At 32.0% G+C, this 15,349-nt stretch overlaps 1 protein-coding gene and 1 long non-coding RNA gene across 3 annotated transcripts in view; one reads left to right on the top strand and one right to left on the bottom strand.

Moving 5' to 3' along the window:
• The window catches only part of LOC143048615 (E3 ubiquitin-protein ligase listerin-like), a 45,335-nt gene that overhangs the window by 12,032 nt on the left and 17,954 nt on the right, over positions 1 to 15,349 (bottom strand). For both annotated transcript variants that reach the window (XM_076222401.1, XM_076222402.1), the window contains 11 exons: positions 15,134 to 15,324; positions 13,534 to 13,678; positions 12,462 to 13,151; positions 11,830 to 12,061; positions 8,322 to 8,555; positions 6,760 to 6,910; positions 6,119 to 6,257; positions 5,610 to 5,861; positions 4,377 to 4,495; positions 3,289 to 3,393; positions 1,785 to 1,921 (listed from right to left, as the gene is read on the bottom strand). In XM_076222401.1, coding sequence (XP_076078516.1) covers positions 1,785 to 1,921; positions 3,289 to 3,393; positions 4,377 to 4,495; positions 5,610 to 5,861; positions 6,119 to 6,257; positions 6,760 to 6,910; positions 8,322 to 8,555; positions 11,830 to 12,061; positions 12,462 to 13,151; positions 13,534 to 13,678; positions 15,134 to 15,324 — 2,395 coding nt within the window. The remainder of the gene's footprint in view (positions 1 to 1,784; positions 1,922 to 3,288; positions 3,394 to 4,376; positions 4,496 to 5,609; positions 5,862 to 6,118; positions 6,258 to 6,759; positions 6,911 to 8,321; positions 8,556 to 11,829; positions 12,062 to 12,461; positions 13,152 to 13,533; positions 13,679 to 15,133; positions 15,325 to 15,349) is intronic.
• Positions 10,713 to 11,445, top strand: LOC143048616 (uncharacterized). Its single transcript, XR_012969896.1, has 2 exons — positions 10,713 to 10,758; positions 11,114 to 11,445. It is a non-coding gene; the product is annotated as an uncharacterized LOC143048616 (long non-coding RNA).

Raw genomic sequence — 15,349 nt, 5'->3', positions numbered from 1 at the left:
GGTGATGTGTTTGTTCATCTTACTTTACTGAACATTCTTGCTGCTTACAATTATCTCTATCTATAATGAACTTGGCCCAGTAGTTTCAGTGGCAAATTGTTAAAAATTGACTGTAAAGGACAATAACTCCTTAGGGGGTCAATTGACCATTTCGGTCATGTTGACTTATTTGTAAATCTTACTTTGCTGAACATAATTGCTCTTTACAGTTTATCTCTATCTATAATAATATTCAAGATAATAACCAAAAACAGCAAAATTTCCTTAAAATTACTAATTCAGGTGCAGCAACCCAACATTGGGTTGTCCGATTTATCTGACAATTTCAGGGCAAATAGATCTTGACCTGATAAACATTTAACGGCTGTCAGATTTGCTCTAAATGCTTTGGTTTTTGAGTTATAAGCCAAAAACTGCATTTTACCCCTATGTTCTATTTTTAGCCATGGCGGCCATCTTGGTTGGATGGCCAGGTTACTAGACACATTTTTTAAACTAGATACCCCAAAGATGATTGTGGCGAAGTTTGGATTAATTTGGCCTAGTAGTTTCAGAGGAGAAGATTTTTGAAAAGATTACTAAGATTTACGAAAAATGGTTAAAAATTGACTATAAAGGGCAATACCTCCTAAAGGGGTCAACTGACCATTTTGGTCATGTTGACTTATTTGTATATCTGACTTTGCTGAATATTATTGCTGTTTACAGTTTATCTAGATCTCTATCTATAATATTATTCAAGATAATAACCAAAAACAGTAAAATTTCCTTAAAATTACCAATTCAGGGGCAGCAACCCAACAACGGGTTGTCCGATTTGTCTGAAAATTTGAGGGCAGATAGATCTTGACCTGATAAACAAGTTTACCCTCAAGTCAATTTTGCTCTAAATGCTTTGGTTTTTGAGTTATAAGCCAAAAACTGCATTTTACCCCTATGTTCTATTTTTAGCCATGGCGGCCATCTTGGTTGTTTGGTTGGGTCACCGGACACATTTTTTAAACTAGATACCCAAATGATGATTGTGGCCAAGTTTGGTTTAATTTGGCCTAGTAGTTTCAGAGGAGAAGATTTTTGTAAAAGTTAACGACGCCGGACGACAACGATGCCGGACGACAACGAAGCCGGACGACAACGACGCCGGACGCCAAGTGATGGGCCAGGTGAGCTAAAAATGAATTTGATGCAGTGTATCATGTACATTGTTTGTACATAGAAGTGAATATCACATTGTAAATGTTATAGGATTTTAATGAAATAAGTCAGCTCAATCTTTTTTAAAACGATTATACCATATGTCTGGAGAATTTATTCTAAAATAAATTTATTCTGGAAGCTTGAAAATGGTTGATGTCAAGCTTGACATGCAGTAAAGACATTTGTCTATTGTTGAAGGTAATGTGTTGTCCTATCAATATATTTTGCTTATAGTGGTGATATGATGTTGACTACTTCAATGACAATGCTTTTGATGATGTAATAGTAAAACATGTGACTGTACAAAAGTGGAACTACATTTATTATTTCAATATTAATGTCTGTCATATCGTTTTTCTTGTTTTATGTTATCTGCATAAAACAAGCCTTTTATTTTTCCTTGTATTGTTTTATTTTTTTAAATTCTTTTATTGCCTAATATGCTAATGAATATAATGCATTATTGAAGGCAGTATGTTGACATGTAGTTGTTCTCATTCTTAAATTTCAACTTTTGGTAAATAGTTTTTTCATAAACAATCATACCAGATCTCCCCATTTAGTTTTAAAACAAACGTGTAGATTACCATTGACAGGGAAAATAGGTTCAGCACTCATCATTCTAGCCACCATTATCTCTGCTAGTGTGTGTTTGTTGTCTGTTGTTAAGTATGGTGCTGCCACCTGTAGGACTTGTACCTTACTCTCATCTAACTCACTGCATCTACAGAAAGAGTAGGTTTTCATAACTTATTTGATAAGTTTGTAATTGTTTTATCTTTTTTACATTTGAAATTTGACTGTTTATTTACGTCTGAAATGCAAGTAGTCAATGTTACAAATGTTAGCAATGTTGTGATTCATCAGATTGAAGAAAACGAATTTTCAATTTCTGTTCTTTTTCTAAAGAAAAGTATTAAAATGTAGCTATCCAAATAGGCTTTACATATTGTCTCAGTTTACCCAGATTTTCAGTATTATAATTGTGCCACTACCAACAGATATTTCAGAACCTTTCACATCTCTTAAAATTAATAGAAGATATGAATTGTTTGTGGATCTATCAATACATTTTGAATCACACTTTGGCATTTCTAATATATGTGCTTGTTGAGAGTTTTCTGTTAATGTCGTTTCTGATGATTTCTAGAATTTAAGACAAGCTCACAGAATAAATTTACAGAATGATTTTAAAAGTATAGGGTTTACAACACAAAAATACAAGAGAAAAGGGATACAAATATTTCATGTAAATATATAGACAATAACTGTTTAATGTCTTTAAATATCAGCTGTATTTGTATGAGGCTAGGATACAAGGTGTATGCGAGCTTTTAGCGAGCTATTACACCTGTTTCGAGCTGAGTACAAATACAGCTGATATTTAAAGACACTAAACAGTTATTGTCTTTATCCTGCAATTAATTTTGTATATTATTTGTGTTTTGAAAGACACAAAACACATGTTTTTCATTTATTTTCGATTTGAAATCCCTTGAGGCCCGTGTAGTAATATGATACAGTAATCACACATTCAGCTGAAGACAGGTTCGCAAAAAAAGAGTCTTGAATGGTCAACAATAATACATCGCTCAAGGTTTAATAATTATCTATTTTAACATAAAGAATAATTTCAACAGTAAAATCAAATAACAAAACATTGTCCAATTTGAAACAGAAGTGTAGGAGTTTTCTTACGTTTCAGACTTGACATTCACTAAACATGCATGCTGAAATTGACATGGTTGTTTTTGTTGCACAATCATACACATTCAAGTTTTGAAGTCGATAGTTGTCATCGTAGAAAAGACTGCTGTTAATGTGTGTATGTTATCAGAAAATTGTTGTGATTGTTATTGCTCTAAAGAAATGTTTGAAAACAAACAGAACGTTTTTAAAAGTAATCATAAATTCTCAATTGATACATGGTTGGAATGCGACTGCAAAGCACATTCTGAGGTAACACAGGTTCATACAATACTCAGTACGGCAGTGGGAGTAGCTTTAAAGCGATATTTGTATAGTAGAACACCCAATTGCAGGATAAATATATATACTATACATCTTGTTAGTCTGTGATATTACACTGACCTGTCCAACAAGGAATTAAAGTCGAGAGTAAAAACTGTATCTTTGCTGTACATGGTCATCAGTGACTGTAACGCTAGACACCAGAATGATCCTTTCTCTGCAGCACTGTAATGAACAATATGTTATCAAGTTATTTTATACACAACACTGCATTGACCCCAGCTGTACCTGGCTTGTCCCTTTGCTGACATATTTAAACATGTAGCATGATCATTTGGGTTGTTAAATTGAAAACATATAAGGTACACAGGGAAGGCACCCTGAAAATAAAGTAACCTCATATAGAGGCATTTTTCGAACTTAAAGTCATAATAAACGAGTCACCGGTGAAAAATAATGTTATTCCTATTCTTGAACTAATGCATACAAACATCATAAACTTTAGTCTTCTGTGCAAGTTTTTATAATTTTTTTCGCATAAATTTCGTATAATTGTCTATTTTTTTTCTCCAATCGGTCAGTGTTGTTGTGAAAATATGGCAGGTAATTAGAGTTTGTGTTTTGAAATATCCAAATTGATAATCTGGAAAATAGTTTTGAAGGTGTAAATGTCTGTCTGGCAGAGTTCATCTGACCTTAACCTCATTTTCATGGTTCATAGGTTAAAATTAGGGTTTTCTAGTTAAGTCTGTCTCTCAGATACTATAAACATAGTCAACTCTTTTTGACATATGGAATGATTGTAAGTTGGTCATGTCTGCCTAGTTGATATGATCTTAACCTGATTTTCAAGCTAATCAATGTTGAATTTTCATGGTTAGGTCTGTTTCTATAAACAATAGCTGAATAGGTTAACTATTCATGGTGCATGATATGAAGCTTAAGTGTACATGTTTGCCTAACCGTGACTTTATTTAAATGGATAATTGATGTTTAAAGGTTTTTGTGATACTTGCAGTGGAACCTTTTATAAAGAAGACCAGGAAAGTGGGGAAGACATTTAAGCGTGTGCACTCTTGTATTATGTGTAGCTATTTCTTTTTTTCAAAATGTATTTTTATAAATTACCTGTCTAAAGCTGCTGTCAGTAGGTATTTTTATAACTTACCTGTCTAAAGCTGCTGTCAGTAGGTATTTTTATAACTTACCTGTCTAAAGCTGCTGTCAGTAGGTATTTTTTGCTGTTTTCTGTTAACTTCTGGATCAGTGTAGATACCAAAGTTTCCAAGGTTGTAATACACTGTGACATGGATAGGTTCACATGGACCTATCAAAACAGTATTGAAATATTAAAAAGATTAACTTATATATGTATAAGCATGCATCTCAAAAGGAATTTAGGTAAAAATATTTTAAAGGGATAATTCAAAGTAAAATAAAATATGACATTTCTTTTATTGTTGAAAAGAAAATCTCTAAGATTTTAAATTAACCATTTCATACATGTGGGAAATTCTGAATGCTGTGAACCAACTTATATTTGCAGATACTTTATTTTGGCATTTAGCCCATTCTAAGAAACTTTGCTGCGATTAAATTTCACAATTTTCTAATTTACTTTAAGTAGTTATATAAGTAAAGTTTCAAGTTTTACATATTTGCAACGTTTCATTTACATGTTATTTTTCTACTCACAAAACTAGCAATAATACTTTGTCATAATTGTGGCAAAGTAAGTTGGTTTACAGTACACATCCTTTAAGAATAAATACTGATTTTTAATTCAAAATGTCTACACAAAAAATTGGCTTGCATTAACAGCAAATAAAGTATGGTCTAGAGTGGGGCGCTCATATTCGTCGTGGACACAATTTCGCCGTTTTATGATTTTGAGGTGTAAAAACTTCAAAGGATGGTTGAAATGGAAGAAATAAGCTGGTAAATTATATTTTTATAACAAATATGATTATTTTTGGCAATGAGACTAAATTTTGGCACTTACCGTAAAGGACCGAAAAATGGTCTTTTTCAGCCAATTTTCTGAATGACAAAAACGATTTCAAAGAAATATTTCTTAATATTTCTTTGACTGATTGCCCTAAATTTCAGTTTTTTACACCTTTCAAATGTCTGCTATTCATCTATAATGGAATTTATTTGATAATATTGTTTAAAGCTGCAGTTATTTGGTTTTAAAATAGATGTGTAAAAACGGCGAATTTGTGTCCCCCGTTGACAAATTATCAGGAAATTTCAAACACGTTTTAAAGCTAAGAATATTTTGCATTTGAAGTTATCTTCATATAGAAATATCAGTATACTTCAAAAACATAAAGACCTGAACATAAATTGAAGAAAACAGGGAAAGATATGGCAAAAATGAGCACCCCACTCTAAACCAAAAAATAAATGAAAATGGCAGAATCTCATTCCTTACTTACAATATTATTTATATCTTTCCACTGGTTTACAATATTCATACTATGTAACACTGACAGTAACAGTGTAGTCTGTTTGGGATCCAGTTCTACTGATCTAGTTTCCTGTTCATCTGGTTTCACTACTGACCAACATAAAAGTCTTGCATTATACAAAGCTGAGTAAAGAATCTGTGAAAAGCTGGAATCTGACCCTAATGTTTGGTTCATACTTAGGTAGGACAAATCTCCTTTGGTTATAAGATAATCTAAAACCTGAAAATAATTATAATATTAATATTATCACATTTTTCTTTTAAATTCTACTTGAACTCTACAGAGTATGATAATAAAACTAAAGATGAATGACATTTTTAAAAATAAATGGGTAAAACTGTTTATGAGACCATTACTCAAGAATGATAGAAGCTAGTTTTTGTTGTAATTTTTTTCAATGTAATCCAGATGCATTACAGCTGATTATTTGATATTGAACTGTGTCTACCTCTTATAATGGTGTTCTAATTGATTACCTTTCTAGGAGCAACCATTTCTTGTATGTATAAATTCTGAACAAGATTTGACACAATAGGGTTATCTCCCCTATCTCCAGGTAGGCTTTCCTTCACAACTGTCAACAATGTATCCACTGCTTTAATTATTCTATCAAATCTGAAAAAAATACAACTAACTATCAAATAGTTTCTCATGTAGTTAATTATTCGTGCATAATATTACAGGAATGATGTATTGGGGTTGTAAGAACAGCCTATATAATCTATAGACACATTTCACAAGTATCAATTTTTATGGAATGAGGAAATGTTACTTTTAAATGAATATTTGTTTTCCTGAATTAAACAATGTCTGTATACAAGCTTATAGTAAATATCTACTTTTTGAACATTAAAATATGGTTTATATTACCTATACCAAGCAAAATTGGTACCCCATGTAGAATAAGGGATGAAGATTGTTAAGGATTTTTGTTTTATCATGTTTTCCAGAATATGCATGGACAATTTACAGCTGAACATTAAGCAACAAATATCAATCAATCAATTTCAATGCTGCATTTTTTTTGGGCTTAGAATTGATAGTATTGATTTCTTATACATTTATCCTGTACTTTTTTTGTAGTTTAGTAAAAAAAATAATTTGAAATATAACATACATTTGTATCTGTTGTACACTGATCACTTTGTCTTTAATGACACAAACAGCCTTCTGTAGTAGTCCACCATCTTTAATCAAACCACCAGTCTGTCTTATAATAGACCCTATTCCAGTGGTCCATACAAGTTCTGATTCTGACAAAGTCTCATCTATAACATATTAAAAAGAATAATAGTCTTAATATTGGACTGTTTTGTATAAATATGGCTTCAATCCATAACGTTTTTTTAATTTTAAATATTGTACAAAATGTCTCCTCCTATTTTTTATGTTTGTGACAATGAAAATATATAGCTTGTGTGCTACTGATACTATGTTTATTTGATTAAAGACTGTTAAGACTCTACTGATAAAGGTCTGTGTTCATGACTGGAAATCCAATAAACTTATGGTTTAATATACATTTTAAAATGATATTTGAATATGGTTAATAATTCTCATTAAAAGAAAACAAAAGTGGTATTTCCATCATTTTGTCTTAAAATAGGTTTTTGCTATTATTTGATAGAATAATATGTTGTCATAGCTTAAAATTTCCAGCAAAAAATAATTCAAAAGTATGTTTTTTTGTACGATTTTCACAAACCAAATACAGTCAAACCTGATTAAACCGGACCCTGAATAAACTGGTTTCCTGTCCATTCCGGCCGAAAATGAAAGTCCCATTTTTTTCCCTTCAAAGGCTTTGTTAAAATACCCTTTGTAAACCGGTCCCTGTGTATTCTGAATTCCGGTCTTATTATGCAGTCCCAATACTCTTACATTAATTATTTCCTATCAAAACCGGTTTGTCTAATTGATTTTAATAATCGATATGCAATCAAAACATATTTAATTATACAATATGGCTTTTCAAAATAATCAATTAGTCAGGTGTTAAACTGTGAACTGACAATCATCCAGGAGTGAGCTGTATTATTTATTTAAACTTTATAAAAGTGTCAATTAAACGAAAAGACACATCAAATATATCTCGGATTGAACTTACGTTGTAACTTGGATGAACAAATTTTAAAAATCGCGGAGTACGAAATTTACATCGTTATTTCGAAATCCTGGGTTCCCTGTTGTGAACCCCTAAACACATGACCTTGATAATAAAAAACACCCGGATGGCAACAATCAATGGGTATTGTACACTGTACGACAACGTTTCGATAGTGATGAAATTACGTTTGATAATATTCTGGCTTTTTAATCGACCATGGCATTCCAACGTTTCATATTAACGATCATGGAAGAAAATCGAAATTTCTCGTCTCACAATCCAAACAACGCGAGTATTATGATGCAAATGCAAACAATAAAAAATGAAGTGAAAGTATTTTAATTTATCAGATATAATGTACAATCTGACAGAGAGAACTTTTACATGCAAAATATCGGGACCTCACAAGTCATTAACTTCCGGTCAAAACGGAAACCTGAATAAACAAGCTCACTGTCCAAACCGGCCCTTTTCCATAGTCCCGTAGCCAGCCGGTTTATACAGGTTTTACTGTACCAAGATTTACATTGTGGAATAGTAACCTTTCGAATAAACCTACAACCAATACTCACCAGACACCTTGTATGTATCATCCAATGATATTGTGAACAGAGTGATCAACAAATCTTCTGCTGATGGCAACAATAGACAGTTCTTAGAACTGATGAAGAAACTCTGTGTAGCCTTGGAAACAAACTTAACAGCTATATCTGTGTTGTTAGGGTCCGAGTTGTCAGCCAATGACAGCAGTGTTTGGTGTACAATATGTAATATCTGTTTGATATGGTCTTCTCTGATTACTTGATCTGAAATAAGATTCTAACATGTAAACATAACACAGATATTGTCATCTCATAAGTGGCAAGCTGTTTTACTAAAATTGTTAAAAGGGTAATGTGGAGTGAAAATAAAAATATCTGTTGAAATCATATACATGGAAGTACAGAAAAAATAAGCCAGCAATTCAACCAAGATTCAGTAAGAATTTGATAAATTAAAAACATTGTACTAAATTTCTATTTCTAATGCAGTATGTCAGTCAGACACCAAGATTGAAGTTTTGTTTGAAGATGCAGAGTTTCAGCTCCTCTTTTATCTTTATAGTTTTTGGTATCAAAATTAAATGTGAAAGAACAAGAATGTGTCCAAAGTACACGGATGCCCCACTCGCACTATCATTTTCCATGTTCAATGGACCGTGAAATTGGGTAAAAAATATAATTAGGCATTAAAATTAGAAAGATAATATCACAGGGAACATGTGTACTAAGTTTAAAGTTGATTGGACTTCAACTTCATCAAAAACTACCTTGACCAAAAACTTTAACCTGAAACTTGCACTTTCATTTTCTATGTTCAGTGGACCGTGAAATTGGGGTCAAAAGTTTAATTTGGCTTTAAAATTAGAAAGATCATATCATAAGGAACATGTGTACTAAGTTTCAAGTTGATTGGACTTCAACTTCATCAAAAACTACCTTGACCAAAAACTTTAACCTGAAACTTGCACTTTCATTTTCTATGTTCAGTGGACCGTGAAATTGGGGTCAAAAGTTTAAAAATATAATTAGGCATTAAAATTAGAAAGATAATATAACAGGGAACATGTGTACTAAGTTTAAAGTTGATTGGACTTCAACTTCATCAAAAACTACCTTGACCAAAAACTTTAACCTGAAACTTGCACTTTCATTTTCTATGTTCAGTGGACCGTGAAATTGGGGTCAAAAGTTTAAAAATATAATTAGGCATTAAAATTAGAAAGATAATATCACAGGGAACATGTGTACTAAGTTTAAAGTTGATTGGACTTCAACTTCATCAAAAACTACCTTGACCAAAAACTTTAACCTGAAACTTGCACTTTCATTTTCTATGTTCAGTGGACCGTGAAATTGGTGTCAAAAAGTTAATTTGGCTTTAAAATTAGAAAGATCATATCATAAGGAACATGTGTACTAAGTTTCAAGTTGATTGGACTTCAACTTCATCAAAAACTACCTTGACCAAAAACTTTAACCTGAAACTTGCACTTTCATTTTCTATGTTCAGTGGATCGTGAAATTGGGGTCAAAAGTTTAAAAATATAATTAGGCATTAAAATTAGAAAGATAATATCACAGGGAACATGTGTACTAAGTTTAAAGTTGATTGGACTTCAACTTCATCAAAAACTACCTTGACCAAAAACTTTAACCTGAAACTTGCACTTTCATTTTCTATGTTCAGTGGACCGTGAAATTGGGGTCAAAAGTTTAATTTGGCTTTAAAATTAGAAAGATCATATCATAAGGAACATGTGTACTAAGTTTCAAGTTGATTGGACTTCAACTTCATCAAAAACTACCTTGACCAAAAACTTTAACCTGAAACTTGCACTTTCATTTTCTATGTTCAGTGGACCGTGAAATTGGGGTCAAAAGTTTAATTTGGCTTTAAAATTAGAAAGATCATATCATAAGGAACATGTGTACTAAGTTTCAAGTTGATTGGACTTCAACTTCATCAAAAACTACCTTGACCAAAAACTTTAACCTGAAGCGGGACAGACGGACGGACGGACGGACGGACAGACGGACGAACGAACGGAGCACAGACCAGAAAACATAATGCCCCTCTACTATCGTAGGTGGGGCATAAAAATTTGGATTGAAGAAAAAGATTGGTGCACGATTGTGTTTTTTTTTAAATTTTCAGTAGTGTTTATATGTGTTTACTAATTCATAATTTTTCAGTGGTGTGTGTTTCATACATGTCAAGTGACATGATATTCGTGTGTAATACACGCTTTTTCAATGGTTTACACGCGAGGATTTTGTCACATGGCATGTACACGCTTTTCAACACTTTACACGCAATTACACGCATTTTCGTTCTTTTCACTTTGTGGTCGTTAGTGATATCACTATTCTCGGGTTTTTTCCTTATTCAGCGATAAATACCGAAAATTTCGAAGAAATTATTTGGCTGCCGAATTGTTTATTTTTCTATATGGACAAACAGTAAAAGGTAAGTAGTTTGTGATTAGTTTTAACGATTTTGTTACTTTCTTTCAAATTCACTTTACAGGGGAAATTTTCACAGAAAGAGGTCACTTTCAGGCCTGTACAGTCGTCTAAAGCGCCGATTGTTAATTCAAAACGATGTGTACCTGAGACTACTATAACACGTGTGTACGTTCCAAGATTCAATGTTTATAAATTATATTTTGGAGTTCGAGTTGTAATGATCGAGTGACAAGTAACGTATTGTGCATTCTTTGTTGCAATGATCAAAAACAATACATGTGAGAGGAAAAATACAATGTAACATGTTTATTTAATGGAAATCAAATTTATAAAACATTTTTCTTTTTTAATTTCAGTTTCAAATATAGCCAACAGATTCTACAGGCCATGGGGATGACAATATCACAGAACTGTTGGATCAGCTCTCATAGTACCAGCTATCTTCTGATGAACTACCCAGTTTTGACCAGGCAATAGCAATGTGAGCAATGGCAGAGATAATAGATGACATTTTACATTGCCAAAAAAAACAACATGACATTCTTTCAAATATCAATTCCTACTGTGGGAGAGCATTTTCAATTATAAAGAAATATTGACACTGAATTCTGATCAGAACTTGACTATGTTACATTTATATGGTACATTGTTGTATGCTGTTATCAAATAAATGTAACTAAACTTGAAACTGGCAGTTGTTTTGAATATGTGCCTAGTGGTGGTGCTTTAAAACAACATAAGAAACCACTGTTTAATACAATAAAAGTTCACAGTAGAATATATATTGTTTTTTGTATATTAACAAATTTGTATGTGAAATTATGAACATTACCACATTCATATTAAAAAGTCTGCATCTACGTCACGCGTTTTCACACGCTTTTTGACATGTCATGTCATGTCATGACATGATTTCCCATTGTCAGAGGTTGACATGTATGGTGTGTTTGAGTCTCAACATTCAATATCTTTTCTTAATTTTCTTCAAAAATTTGGTACTTCGACCTTCCAGCAACTTTTCTATTTTTAGTGACAGAAAATAAAGAAACATAAAAAATAAAAACAATGATACCTGAGTTGTGATCTGCAGTGAGAACCAATGATATAACATCCCATCCAAACTCTATACTAGTCTGATTATCTACCACTGGTTTGGTGCTCTCTTTACAGACGACTGTTGCTATGTCAACCAGTTTATTTCCCAGTATGTCACTATGTAACCATGTTTTGATACTACTAAACTCAGACTGTAGTCTGATACATTTGGTTAGAAGATGGTAGAAAGCTTCAAAATTCTGAACAGTCTGAAAAATATTACCAAGGTCAGGTAAATATCAACATTATCGTGGCCTTCTTCAATTATACTTTCAATATGCATTTATGCAAAATCTTACAATACTTGGTCAACTCATAGGAAAAATGAATATTTTTTCTTCTAGATAATGATTTTAAAAAGTATTTTGTTAAATCTTTCACCATGTTGATCAAACAACATATCAAGAAACTAAAACATAAAAAATGTTTATGCATGTAATTATTTCAAATAAGACTTTTAAATTTCTAACCAAATTCAATATGTTTTACCTGATATTTGCCAACCAAAGGATAATCTCCCCTTGAGTTTTCTGACAGATGTCATTTCTGTCCATTTTCTTCACTTATAAATGTTTAATTCAACTTTTACAATTCTCTACATAAACATACCTCAGTCAATGTCTGGAGAAGTACAGTCAGTGAACTGTTTTCTAGTAATGCAATAAACGTACAGATGATACTAATTATTTGTTTTTGATCTGCTGCGTTTTCTTCTGACTGGGCATGCTCAAGCCATGGTAAACAAACATTGAACACAAAATAATTTGAATGACTTTCATCTGTCTCAATGTCACCATGGCAACTTTCTATTACAAGTTTTATGGTATCTTCTGCTGGCTCTATTTCCATTAAAGCTGCAAAAAGATGCAAGCTTGGTGGATTCCATTGTTTGTGAGCATTCTGAAAACCATGTATGGCTAATTTTTGTACAAAAGTACTCATGCCTTTTGTTAATCTAATCCGATCTTGATCTTTTGGAGAAAGTTCAAATGAGTTCATATCAACACTGGGTTTTACTTTTTCCGATTTTCCTTTTTCTGCAGCTTGTGGATAGACTAAGTTTTTCACAAGAAGCATCACACGATCTACTACTCTCATACTATCATCCTGAACTTCCTCACTTAGCCTCTCTTTCACTTTATCTGATAATTCTGACCAATAGGAGAGCAGAGTTTCTCTGACATCATCAGTTCCCACATTTTCCAGTTTCTCCAGAGCACTTCCCATCATGTAATATAAAGGTGACTTGTACAATTCTGATTCCTTCTCTATTATGGATGAAACAACAACTGGTAATAGCTAAAATAAATATAAACAAATTAAGGAATGTAATGATTTACAAAAATTCAGAGGCATTATTTTGAAATTATTGTTCAAACCTTAAAATATTGTAGCCATTTCAGAACGGTTTGATTATTATTTGCGCTGTAAACTAGACGACCTGTGGTCGATGAACTGGCACAGATGATTAACTGTCAAACTCATTTTGAGTACACATACAGGTGAATGTCAACAAAATACATAAGAAAGATTTAATTTAAATAATCTCAATTATTCCCATGCCTGATCATATGGAGTATTATTTTCCCCATACCTGATCATGGAGTATTATTTTTCCCATACCTGATCATTGAGTATTAATTTTCCCATACCTGATCATGGAGTATTATTTTTTCCATACCTGATCATGGAGTATTATTTTTATGAATGTCAAATCACTGCCTGTGCTGGTCACCTCCTTCATCATAAACTGACTACATTCTATAAAAGCTCTAACAAAGGCAATGCATTCACTGGTGTTAGTCTGAACTTGTTCTTTACTAAGTCTAGAAAATAAATTGTGTTTTGTTTTTATATAAGCATGTGCTAGAGTGTTTTTAATACATAATTTATAAATAATTATAAACTGGATATATATCTTTGAAACTCGTGATAAATTTTTAACTTTGAGCTTGAAATAGAGATGATTTTCTGCTCTTTGGTCGGGTTGTCGTCTCTTTGACACATTCCACATTTCCATTCTTAATTTTATCTGAAAAGTTAAAAAAAAAAACCAATAAACAGCTGCGCCATGAGCGAATGATACGCCCCACGTCTTGTGTGGAAGTTATATGCAATAATCATAAATAGTTTCTGAGAAAGTTTTAAGCAATAACCATATATTGTTTTAGAGACACGGCGGGACATGTGAAACCCCCCACCCTGTTTTTTTTTTACAAAAAACTAAATATTACCAAAATAAAATTTTGAATCAAAACCAAAAAGTATACAGATCTTTAGATTAATATAACAAAGAAGTGTGTAAAGTTTTAAGCAATAATCATAAATTATTTTTGAGATCAGCGCGACATGTAAAAAAACCCTCCCCTGTTTTACAAAATACTCAATAACTCAAAAATAAAATTTTGAATAATCACCAAAAAGTATACAGATCTTTAGATTAATAGAACAAAGAAGTGTGTAAAGTTTTAAGCAATAATCATAAATCGTTTTTGAGATACGGCACAACATGTAAAAAAAAACTCCCCCTTTTTTACAAAATACTAATAACTCAAAAATGAAATTTTGAATCATCACAAAAAAGTATACAGATCTTTAGAATAATATAACAAAGACATGTGTAAAGTTTTAAGCAATAATCATAAATAGTTTTTGAGATATGGCGCGACATGTAAAAAAACCCTCCCCCGTTTTTACAAAATACTCAACAACTCAAAAATGAAATTTTGAATCATCACCAAAACGTATACAGATATTGAGATTAATATAACTAAGAAGTGTTTAAAGTTTTAAGCCATAATGAAGAATCGTTTTTGAGATACAGTGCGACATGTGAAAAAAACACACCCCTGTTTTAGTTACAAAGTGCCGTAACTCAAAAAGTTTAAATCTTATTTTCACCAAAAAGTATACAGATCATTTGACCATCATAAGAAACAACTATATTAAGTTTCATGAAATTTGGATAAGTCGTTCTCAAGTTATGGTGCGACATGTTTACGCCAGTCAGACAGACGGACGGACACCGGACATTTGTATACCATAATACGTCCCGTCAAAATTTTGACGGGCGTATAAAAAATGTACAAATTTCACTCAAATACTAAAAAAAAATATAATCTAAGACTAGCTACATTAACATGTTGCACTTTTGCTTTTCAGCAAATGCATATACAAACTTTTCTTCATAAGTTTGTCATTAAATACACTGATCATGACAGACATCAGAAATATTGAATCAACATACACTTTTTATTGTTTCATTTCTTTGGAAAACTAACCCTAGTTTCATGTGGTTCAGGAATTCTACATATATCTTGTTTTCTTCCTTCAATATATCAGGTGGTACCTTACTTATAAAGGGAAGTAAATCTGGTGCAATCAGAGAACAGTTTCCATAGCAACCATTTTCTAATAAGTTCCTTAGTTTTGGCCATAAAGATTTTTCTATGCTTACATCTGTCCAACAGTCCTGTAAAAATATAAATATATAAAGG

The sequence above is a fragment of the Mytilus galloprovincialis genome, chromosome 10, assembly GCF_965363235.1.
Source record: "Mytilus galloprovincialis chromosome 10, xbMytGall1.hap1.1, whole genome shotgun sequence".
Classification (NCBI taxonomy): Eukaryota; Metazoa; Mollusca; class Bivalvia; order Mytilida; family Mytilidae; genus Mytilus; species Mytilus galloprovincialis.
This window is presented reverse-complemented; position numbering and strand designations above follow the sequence as displayed.